General features: G+C 43.5%; 1 protein-coding gene across 2 annotated transcripts; it reads right to left on the bottom strand.

The window, feature by feature from the left end:
- Positions 1-1,787: 1,787 nt before the first annotated feature.
- Positions 1,788-6,852, bottom strand: RRS1 (ribosome biogenesis regulator 1 homolog). Of its 2 annotated transcripts, none has more exons than XM_061600345.1 (2): positions 6,815-6,852; positions 1,788-3,538 (listed from the first exon to the last, which is right to left on the bottom strand). In XM_061600345.1, the coding sequence occupies exons 1-2, from the start codon at positions 6,835-6,837 to the stop codon at positions 2,377-2,379; spliced, it is 1,185 nt and encodes a 394-aa protein (XP_061456329.1). In that variant the 5' UTR covers positions 6,838-6,852; the 3' UTR covers positions 1,788-2,376. The 2 variants fall into 2 exon arrangements, with proteins under 2 accessions (XP_061456329.1, XP_061456319.1); XM_061600335.1 differs by lacking the exon at positions 6,815-6,852 and adding an exon at positions 3,615-3,802.
- Between the last annotated feature and the right edge of the window lie 4,929 nt (positions 6,853-11,781).

Genomic DNA, 11,781 nt, shown 5'->3' with positions numbered 1-11,781 from the left:
ACTCAGTCGCTCGTGCAAGCCAAAACAGTTGAAATGTATTGGGGATGAGCTATAGCTCAGCACATGCTTTGCAGGCAAAAAAACCTCCAAATGGGTCCCTGGCATCTCCAACATGGCTCAGAAAAAGCCGTCTAACGTTCTGCATCTGACACAGTCAGTATAAGGTGGAGGCAGCATGCTTCTAAATGCCAATTGCTGGAAACCGCAGGAAGGGAAAGTGCTCTTTGCACTCAGGTCCTGCTTGTAGGTTTCCCATGGGTAACTGATCCGCGACTGTAAGAGCAGTATGCTGGACTAGATGGGCCATTGTCCTGATAAAGCAGGTTCATCTTATGTTATTGAGCTAGATGAATCAATAGTCTAACTCAGCACTTGGCAGCTTCCTACTTTATCAAGAACTTTGGAGTTAGGTTATCTTTGCTAGTGAGGTAGAAAACCCTGGTGCTGGGTAAACTGAACCCCAGGCTGTCAGTTGCCTAGTCCTATATTACCTTCAACTCCCAAAGATTTGGTTTAAGTGCAGCAATGCTTTCCACTTTTCCAGAATAGAATCCACTGTTTAGAAGGCTGTATTTTGATTTTCCTACTCTTAACAAAAATGATTTGAAAGTTTGCTTTAAAGAAGTTTCAACACTGCAATCCTATACATATCTACTCAGCAGTCCCTAGGAATGCAGCCACCATTTAGCATGCAAAAATAAACTAGCAGTTGAGACATGTTGACCAATATGCTCACAAATGGTTGTTTTCTTAACACAGATTATAAACTGGCAATTGGAAATATAATACAGTCACTTAATACTGCATTGTCTACTCATATCTTAGTTTCAGACCTTAAATTACTCTTATTATTCCAGGCATGAAAGAGACCAATGTACAGATATAGATTGAGTAATAGTCATCCATTTGCATTAAGCACCATGCAGTGGGATCTCAAATCTACCCATATGTAAGCCCTGCTGATTCAATAGGATTTACTTTCTTGCATGTTTGTGTAGGTTTGTAAACTTAAGTAGGTCCAGTGTACAAAATTTTACTGCAAGTTCTCCGTAGAGCAGCCTAGAATATAAAACTAAAGTAATATGTAAATAACAGCTTTATGGTACCTTAAAGATTAACAATGCAACCCTATGTTTATACTCAGAAGCCTTACTGAGTTCAGGCGGCTTACTCCCTGGTAAGAGGGTACAGGATTGCAGCCTAACAGTTTATTTTCTACTGGCTTTTGTAGACAGCTTAGCCACTTGCTCATTGGATAGCTTTGAGCCTCAGTTCCCAATCTGTAATGAACCACTCACAAATAAGGGTTAAGTCCCCATAAAAATGTTTTTGTTAAGTGAGTAAACCCTACCATTTTCAAGGCAAGGAAAAATATATAATACCTTCTTGCAAAATTCTGATAGAATGGAGAGGGTCATATCCACCTCTGAACCTTTGAAAGTAGGATTTTTCTGGAGAATACATGGTTTGAAGATTAGACTTCAGGCCTCTCTCTAGTTTCATAAGAGTTTGAAAATCAGTTTCCAACCCATTAACTGAATTTAGTGAGTCCTCAATTTAAGACAAAGATGTGCTATTTCCTATAACATATTTTTATCAAATAGACTCAGAACCAAATGCAGGAGTTTCTTCTGTGGCTTTCAAAACATGCACTCAGATCTGTCCTTAATATTCATGCAACATTTTATTAGGCTAAGCAAATTATGCATGGTTTGGAATTGCTCTACTCTTTTAGTATTTCCTTACAGAATGATATACAATCAATACAAATTTTCAGATACACACACTTAATTTCTGAAAGATGTTTATTTCAGATCCCATTAAAAGCAAACAAACACTATTAGGATTTTATTTTGAAACAAATCCTTTCAACTATTTCAGCCCCAACCACTCTTGCCATGTTTCTTATGGACACTGTCAATCCAGGTCACAGTAGACTAAAAAACCAACTGGTATTCTGTAACTTTTTGGTAATGATGTGCTCCATCAGATTTTCGCAATACTTATATAAGAATTTACACTGAAACTGCTATCCAAGGATTGCACATTGCTTTTCATTTTGCAGAGTGAGAAGATTTTTTAAGGAGACTCCAACTCCACTTCAGTCAAAGAAATTATTATTGTTCAGTTTTGATTTGGTGTTTTGGATAACATTTTCATCCCATTTTTATTTATCTGGCCACAGTTTCCAGGCAAACTGTTCAACTAGAGAAGAAAGTCTCTGAAAGTCAAGGCCCCATTTTCTTAATGTAGCAGCAATAATTAAACAGGGCTGTGTAATTTGCTGGGAGGCACTCAGTACCCTAAGGTTATGTAAACTGGGGGCGGCTGCTCCAGTCATCCTTGGCCCAGACTCCAACCCCATCACTAGAAGGCTCATTTTCTTTTTCCCTTGCCACCAATGCTTCCAGGTCGCCCCCGATTTCCTCTCCTGGCCGCCCCTCCACTTTTCTTGCCCTTGGCCCCACCGGGCCTCTGCTGTTGCCGCCGACCTCTCTTGCCCCGCTGCCCGCGCTTCTTGCCCTTGGCGCTGGCAGCCTCGGCTTCTTCCTCTCGAAGCTGTTTGTTGACGGCGCGGGTCAAGTCCAGAGGCGGCTTTTTGCTGCCCAAATTCCGGGCCAGCTCCAGCTGCCAATTCTTCTCCCCTTCGAGATCTCCCAAAACCGGCCCGAAACGGCGCTTCTTTCCTCCGGCAGTAGCGCTTTGTGGGGCGTGGGGCTCCTTGGGAAGACGAGGCTGGAAGCGGCCGCGGGAGGCAGTGGAGATGCGGGCGAGAGCGGTGACGCGGCCCAACTCGGCCCGGTCCTGGTGGCCCGTCGGGTGCAGCTCCGTCGGCGTTCCGCCGCGATGGGCACGCCCCAAGTTTCTGAGGCGGTTAAACTCGTTACGCGCGACCCTCTCGCGCTTCTCCTGGCGCCGTTTGGCGAACTGGTCCTCGAGCGGGTCCGCCGAGTCAGGCACCTCAAGGAGCCAGTCCTGGGAGGGGTCCCCGCCGCCTCGGCGGTAACCCCAGCGCCTCCGCCACTCCTTCGCCGCCTCGTCCCAGACCAACGTGCCGCGCTTCTTCCGCGTCGGGCGGATACCTTTGAGTCTGGCGAACTGCTCCCACCGCGTTAGCGGCCGGGGCTTGGGCAGCGGCTTCTCCCTGGGCATGCGGGTGGAAGGCTCCGGCAACCGCGCCACCACGGGACCCGCCCCTCCTTCGGCTCGCTCCGACGGCAGCGCCCACAGCTGGCCCACCAGCAGCTGAGTGTTGTCGCGGGCCAAAGCGCGCAGGAGAGCCTCGCGCTGAGAGACGGCTCCTTGTCGCGCCACGGCGCGCGGCGCGGGGTTCTTGTCCACCGCCATCAAGTTTCCTACGTCGAACTCCACATCTAGCTCCTTATGCACCGTCACGCTGCGCTGGGTCTCCGCCTCGCGCTCTTCAGCGCGCGCCAGCAAGTCCTCCACAGACAAAGCAGCCATTGCCGCAGGGCTCCCCACGTGCGCAAAGAACGCTGCCCTTTTTCTTTTCTTCCGCACCGCGCACCGCCGGCTCCTGGAAAGGTCAAAGAAATTGGTTCCTGTGTGCAGTCAAAGAACAACAGGATGTGGCGTAAGCACGGGTTTCTTACCATAGACGACAGGTCGTTAGTGACTGGTTGAACATGAACTACGACTCCCGACATGCAATGCTCTCGTAATCTCTGTGAACGGAGTTGAATAGTGGGGGAAGGTCTGAGGATTGGGAAATCGATTGGGTGAAATATTTGGGCGTCTGTGCTGTGGTTTTTTGCCGTGCGGACACAGAGAAGGTGTGGCCCTCTAAGTGTTGTTGGACTGTAACTCTTATTATCCGTGATAATTGGCCACGCTACGAGTCCCGACAAATTTAGAGGGCCACCCGTCCTCCATACCTGCCCTAGAGTTTGAAATAAGAACATAAGAAAAGCCGTCTGGATCAAATCAGTGGCTCATCTAGTACAGCATCTTGTTCTCACAGGGGCCAATAGGGTTGCCAGGTCAGAAGCATCGCAAAACCTGAGATTTGAGGGGCGGGCCCTAGTGATGTCATTAAGCATGATACATTAAGCATCAACCACAGTTGCTTGGAGCATACAATTAAAAAAAATATCTGACTGGAAATTAAGCTAGACATTTTAGCTAAAAGATGGAGCCTGGGTAGGGAACATTTAATCTATCCTACTTGCTTTCAGCAAGAAGGGTTAAGTGCCTTCAGGCCAGGCCAGTCACCAAAGGCCACTGCAGGGACAAAGGAGCCTAGGGTTTTGGAGATGTTAGATGGGAGCGTTGGGGAGTAAAGATGGATGCTTCTGAAGGCTGCAATTCTAAACACATTTACTAAGGGATTAAGCCCCATAGAACTCAACAGGACTGACTTCTAAGTAGATATAGTTTGGATTGTGCTGTTGGTAAACCTTGACTAGGGTTCTTCTGCAAAGACATCCATATCCAAGCAGGGTTGGAACCCCCTGCCTGCAATACGCTGCCTTTATCTTTTAACGTGGCTGCTCCAAACTTTTTTACAGATTTGACCCTTTACTTCAGAAAGAGGTCTGAGAAATGAGTAAGAGTAAGAAGTATCTTTTAAAATTGTCCTTTCCAATTCACTCTTGAATGAACATCATACCTAGAGCAGATCCACGCCATTCATTTAAAGCACATTCAACACTCATTTGAAGCACATGAATCCCACCACAGAATCATGGGAACTGCAGTTTGTTAAGAGTGGTGAGAACACTTCCCAGAATTCTTTAGGGGAAGTCATGCGCTTTAAATGTGGGTTGGATGTGCTTTACACATATTGTGTGAATCCACTTAATAAATTTTGCCTGCATGTAAATTGTTTTAATTAATTTTTCAAAATGGAAATGAGCTATAAACTGTAGTGGGTGACCATGGGCTACTCACCATCTGTCAGCTTATCTGCCCCTCAGGATGAAAACAATGGAGAACCATAACTACCCCAAGGCATACTTAAAATGTAAAGGAAGTATTGTACAACCATAGTATGAAATCAGATACTTATAGGGACACAGCTTGACAAAACTGGGTGGAAGTAACGAGTGGGGTACCACAGGGCTCGGTCCTGGGCCCAGTGCTCTTCAACATTTTTATTAACTACTTGGATGAGGAGGTACAGAGCATGCTTATCAAATTTGCAGATGATACAAAATTGGGGGGCATAGCTAATACCGTGGAAGACAGAAAGAAAATTCAAAGGGACCTTGATAGGCTGGAGCATTGCGCTGAAAATAACAGAATGAATTTCAACAGGGATAAATGCAAAGTTCTACACTTAGGAAAAAGAAACCAAATGCACAGTTATAAGATGGGGGATACTTGGCTCAGCAGTACGACATGTGAGAAGGATCTTGGAATTGTCGTTGATCACAAGCTGAATATGAGCCAACAGTGTGATGTGGCTGCAAAAAAGGCAAATGCTATATCAGGCTGCATTAACAGAAGGATAGTTTCCAAATCATGTGAAGTATTAGTTCCCCTCTGTTCAGCACTGGTTAGGCCTCATCTTGAGTGCTGCGTCCAGTTCTGGTCTCTGCACTTCAAGAAGGATGCAGACAAACTGGAACAGGTTCAGAGGAGGGCAACAAGGATGATCAGGGGACTGGAAACAAAGCCCTGTGAGGAGAGACTGAAAGAACTGGGCATGTTTAGCCTGGAGAAGAGAAGACTGAGGGGAGATATGATAGCACTCTTCAAGTATTTGAAAGGTTGCCACACAGAGGAGGGCCGGGATATCTTCTCGATTGTCCCAGAGTGCAGGACACAGAATAATGGGCTCAAGTTGCAGGAAGCCAGATTTCGACTGGACACCAGGAAAAGCTTCCTAACTGTTAGAGCCATACGACAATGGAGCCAATGACCTAGGGAGGTGGTGGGCTCTCCGACACTGGAGGCATTCAAGAGGCAGTTGGACAGCCACCTGTCAGGGATGTTTTAAGTTGGATTCCTACATTGAGCAGGAGGTTGGACTTGATGGCCTTATAGGCCCCTTCCAACTCTACTATTCTATGATTCTATGAAAATATTTATATAAGCATGACTATCAAATATGTTTATTATTTATACAACCTGTAAAGATATTTATAGTGCAATCCTATGTTTGTTTACTCAGAAGCAAGTCCCAATGTATTCAATGGGGCTTACTCAACCAGGGAAAACTGTACCCTGAAGTGATAAGGAACAAGTCTTTTAAGTTGAGAGCTTATCCCAGTCTGCGTCTGTGTTGGAATTGCTTTTTAATATGTTTTCAAACCTTTTCTTAAACATTTTTTAAAGCTTTTAAAAATGTTTTTAAAGATGTTTTGTTTTAATATATTTTAAAGCCTGTTTTTATGATTTTTAAAGTGTTTTTAGTGCTTTTGTTTGCTGCCCTGGGCTCCCACTGGGATGAAGGGCGGGATAGAAATCAAATAATAAATAAATAAAAATAAATAATAAACTTCATTCATTTTTTTAAAAAATCAGTATTAGTTTCCTGCATAATAAAAACTGATAAACCCTGACTAATTTCTTTAAAAATAAGGTTGGAGGGGGAGAGAAAGATTTACAACACAAACACAAGTCTGCGCTATATTTACTCAAAAGTCCCATTAATTTACAGCACAATCCTAACCATGTCTACTCAAAAGTAAGTCCTAATGAATTCAGTGGGGTTTACTCCAGGTGCATGGGATTCGAATTGCTTTACTCCCAGAAAAGCAGATTTTGGATTAAATACTTTCATATTTCCTAGCCCAGGGTCTGACTGTTGGACAGAAGAGGGAAAAAAACGTTAAGCCATATTACTTACGCAAACTGCAAAAAAGCCACCATTTTCTGACATTGAAATTAAGCCTAGGCATGCCTGGATCAACAAGTCACAACCCTGGCTTCATTGGCTACAATCCTGAAAGGGTGGGGTTACAGCCAGAGCTTTGAAAAGTTACTATTTTAAACCACAACTCCCATCAGCCCCAGCCAGCGTGGCCACTGGACTGGGCTGATGGGAGTTGTAGGAATTGTTCTAAAGATCTGTAAAAAACAGTCGCGCGGGGGGCGGTTGACATTTTGGTGTATATCTCGGGAACCAGACCACCTAGAAACTTAATTTTTTTTTTAAATTGAAGCTGAGAGTCCGGCGATTAAGGGGTACTAGCCGGAGAGCTGGAGGCCTCCCAAAAAACCCCGGAGACTCCAGCTGAAAACTGGAGATTAAACAACATGGGGGCAATTCTGGCCGGAGGTGAGAAAAGCAAGGGCGGGGCCAGAGTCTCCGGCCATTTGCCGGAGATCTGGCATCGCTAGTGGCGAACCGGATGCCTAATGGAGCCTGCAAGCAGAACCTGAGTGCAAAGAGCACTCTCTCCTGCTGTGGTTTCCATCAACTGCTATTCAGAAGCATACTGCCTCTGACTATGGAGGCAGAACACAATCATCACGGCTTGTAGCCATTGATAGCCTTATCCTCCATGAATGTGTCTATTCCTCTTTTAAAGTCATCCAAGTTGGTGGCCATCACTGCATCGGGTAGGAGCGGTTTCCATAGTTTTAAATAAGCGCTGTGTGAAGAAGTCCTTTCTTTTGGCTCTCCTGAATCTATCAACAATCAGCTTTATTGGATATCTGCTAGTTGTAGTGTTAAGAGAGAGGGGGGGAAATGAAAGTGATGGACTAGTAGTTCTAGCATTTCTGATGATGGGGCCAAAGTGATAAATTGGTAAACTAAATGGTGAAAAGCTAATCGCTGCAGTGTTATGCCATGCCAATGGCAGGCAGAAACTTGGTTGTGGTTCCTGGCTCTGAGAAAGCTCGAGTACAGTGATGGGACACTAGGTCCATTGAAATCTTTGATGCAAAGACGGAAGAGATGTGAGCTGTCACAATCTTTGTAGATACGGTAGTAGTTATTCCAAAATGTCATAAGTGCAATGCATCTGGAGAATGATAGTACTGTAGTATTTATGCATATTCAAACTAGTCAGTGGTTAAATATATTAGGCTGCAGTCCTAAGCATGGTTATTCAGAAGTAAGTCCTATTGAATTCAATAGGGCATATTCCCAGGTACGAGGCAGTAAGCTTGGAGTGTAAGCAACACGAGTAAGAATTTGTTTTTGTTCTTAGTCTTGTTCCAAGAACAGTGTGACTGCATGGACTGCAACTTTATATGTTTGACCCAATAATTTTTCCATTGATTTCAGGTTCTTATTCTTAAGATGTTCATGGCACAGTTACTTAAAAAATAAATTTTGCATCTTAAAATCAATTTTAAAATGGGTTTTAGGGTAATTTCCCTGTAACAATACTGTAAATAACCACAAGATGGTACTGTGCTCTGACAACTGATAATTCCTTCTTGATTCATGCAGCTCATGTTTTCCACCAGAATAGATTCAACTAATTTTTTAGAAGATTAATGGAGCAATCTGTATATCTATTCAGAAGTAAAGGCACATTGAGTTCAGTGAGATTTGCTCCAGGGAAAATGTGTTTAGGGTTGCAGTTTTAATGGCTTCTCTGGTAGATCACCTTATGCCTTGGGGCAGCACTGTAGTTAAATCCTGAAATACAAGGATGACATGTGGTATGGCGTATTGTTGCTATTTTGACAAATGGTCAAATCAGTCTTGTACAATATGCCTCATAACCCCCCTCAGCCAAGTGTATCCATGTTTTCTCAGATTTCAGTGGGGCTTACTCCTAGGTAAGAGAACTAGGATTGTAGCCCTAGTCCTCTATTTCAGTTTGGAGAACTGGTTTGAAATAAATCAGAAGTAAGTTGTAAAGAGGCAGGTGGCAGAAATCTGGTGTGTGAATGATAGGTAACTGGTTGCTTGGCCAATGCAAGTGAAAAGGAAGGGGAGCTGAGAGGACAAGGGCTAGGTATACCTTCCTGGGCATCTTCTTGCTTGCCATTTAGCAGTATCAGCATAAGGTGGGGGCTACTCCCACACATGGGTTACCTTGGATTAATCACTTCTGCTTCTTCTCTCCATTTAATGGTCCCAGTCCAGCCCCCATGCATGTATAGTTTTTCTTTGCTATTGTCATGTAGTCTGATGACAAGGGATTTGGATTGCTGGATATCCTAATAGGAGCAATGAAATAGCTTAAATTACTCTGCTGGGGTTTGTTTTTTACAAACCATCTGACACAGGTATGTGTGAATGTGTGTGGCAATATACATGAATGCTCTGAGAAGCCTCTGCAGCCTGCCTTCTGCAGACAGGAGGCAGGATTTTGACTCGTAGGACCACTGGTTATGTTGTGGAAATATAACAATAACTGATGTGATGCTGGGTTATATATAGCCTTTGTGTGTGTGTGTGTGAAGTTAATAAAACCAGTTTTGTAATAGATGCTTTCTGTATATGAAGAATCTATAGACATGAAGGTGAGAATGGCTGCATTGTTTTCCAATTTGTGGATCACTACCCAGATATAACGAAAGTGATCCAAACCTGGAACTAACCCTGCCTCACTAAACTGCACTCAAGTATGCAGCTGGAATGTTTCTCAAAGATGTTGAGCAGAGGATGTGAAGCACATGCTGTATCTGCTTCACTGTTTTCTGATGGCTTAATATTGACATCAGAGTATTGAAACTCTTGCGCCTTGAACTTTTGTATTCATATGTCTGACTGCGATGCCAGTGTACTTGTACTGGAGACAAGATTAGGAGGGGACAGTAATCCAGATGCAGATTATATAGGCAGGAGAAACCCCTAGGAAAGTGATAATGAGAAATATAATCTTTGTGGAACTCCTTCCCCAGGGAAGCTTGCCAAGTTGCCTCCCTGATGGGTGGCTCTATGTATGTGTATGTCTCCTGAGCCAAGCTCTTGCTCCACCAGGGCCTCAATCCACCCTTTCTATTGCTTGGAGGATCATTAGTGAGAATGATTAACTGCATTTTCTCTCTGTAGAAAGAGCAGTGACTGAATGCACTGGTGCCTCCAGGGCAAATAAACCCTTCCTCAGTGAGATCACCTTAAAAGACTCTGTAATAAAGTGGCATGATGTTGCTTTCCACCAAGTGAATTCCTGCCCCTGCCATCATCTCTGAAGTGCAAAGGACTTGGGAGCAAAGGGTTGTGTGTGATCTCTGTGAGGGGAGATGAATCAGGCCTTTAACTTCACACAAGGTGCTGTACAAAGCTGAAGGCAATGTGAGTTCTTACTTTTGTGCTACATAGTCCTTCTGACCGTTCTAGACACTTTGCTCAAATTGAATGCTAATCTAGATGGGCCTTGGCCTGATCCAGCGGAGCTATTCTTAAGTTGAAATATCAGAACACACAGGAACTATTGATGGTTTCTCCTAATTCTGAAACCAGACCTTGTTTAACAAAAGCAGTATGCATTTTTGCCCTCTGTTCTGAACAGAATAATTGGATGCTTTCCTGCAAAAATACATATTCCTGTAGTCTAGTTGACCTACAGAACTTCAGGGTACTTGGTCCCTTCATTTGGAATGGTAAGATTATCTTGTTTAGATATTCCTTCATGTTAGTGGAAACATGTAGGAGTTACTTAACCTCTGTCCTGCATGAATACAGGAGCCAGGTAAGTCTCCTTTAGCAGAAAATTCTGTAAATGCTGTCACAGTAAATATTCAACTCTGCACTAACTGACCTTGTGTCTCCTAAAGGGAGATAAGAGTGAAGGGCCCCTATCAGCTGATCTTAAATATTAGACAGGGAAAAGGTTGTAATGGAGAAGGCATTTATGCAAGTATTCCTTTGAGCTGGGATGGACAGACTTCAGGCTTGTCGGATCTACTTTGTTTTTTACCAACCAGAGACAGGTGCAAATGACATGCAGTTAGAATTAAAGAACAGGGCATCTAGTATGAGCACATTGTGAGCCTAAGAAATTGTTTTTAGTACCAGAACTGAATTGAACTCATGTTCCTTTCACTCAAAAGTCCACTCCTGGTTAGCTTTCTTCATTTCAGCAGCCTAATTTAGGAGAAAAGTTGTTTTGTTGTTGCTGATGTTAAACAATTGGGTGTCAGAAACCTTTGTCTACCTACTGCAAATCAGATATCCACCAGTAGATCCCAATTTACCTTCTGCCCACCCTTGCACAAGAGGTGGAAAACGTCTCTTTGCTCATAAATGGTCCTTGACCCCATACCCCATTTCCAGAAGAACCATGGCATGAACACTACTAGAGATATACTAGTCTGTGGACAGCAGAAACAAGAGGAGGGGAGCCATGGAAAACTACTTTAAGAGATAATGTGAAAAGATCCAGAGGGAAGGAGGAGGAGGAGGAGAATAACCTCTCCTAGAATGAATGATTTGGATGATTGCATTTCCTTCAGTCCAATTTACTCAAGCTGTGCAAAGCAGCACTGGGTAGAGTACATTCTTATTGTGTTTTTGCTGATTAGTGAAATTGGTATGGGAGCAAATTGTGGATATTCAGAAGTCTTGGAAGACAGTGTTACTCACACTATAGGGTACTACAATGGGAAAAATTACCCAACAAGAAACCCATAGCTTCCAAATTAAGCTTCTACTCAAGCATTTGTATAGAAATAAAAGAATAATGGATACCTTCATGCTCTTATTCTCTCCTGATCTTAACCTCAGAGACAGATACGTTATTGATCTATGTTTATAATTCATATGAACTCATCTACCATATCAGTGCTATAAAACAGAATTGCAAGTGATTCTGATAAAAAATGGACTGAAGCTTTAGAGAGATTTTTCATTGACTCTAGCTGGAATGGGCCTCTTATCTCCAGCATAGTAACTACTGTATTTTC

This window comes from Rhineura floridana, chromosome 1, assembly GCF_030035675.1.
Source record: "Rhineura floridana isolate rRhiFlo1 chromosome 1, rRhiFlo1.hap2, whole genome shotgun sequence".
In the NCBI taxonomy this organism is placed as follows: domain Eukaryota; kingdom Metazoa; phylum Chordata; class Lepidosauria; order Squamata; family Rhineuridae; genus Rhineura; species Rhineura floridana.
Note: the sequence above shows the minus strand (reverse complement) of the source record. Positions and strands in the feature narration are given on the sequence as shown.

Bases quoted from the DNA above. Each gene is read 5' to 3' on its own strand.
- RRS1 (XM_061600335.1), bottom strand. From the start codon at position 3,649: ATGTTCAACCAGTCACTAACGACCTGTCGTCTATG. The intron at 3,539-3,614 runs GTAAGAAACCCG...TGACCTTTCCAG, and splicing joins CTAACGACCTGTCGTCTATG to GAGCCGGCGGTGCGCGGTGC.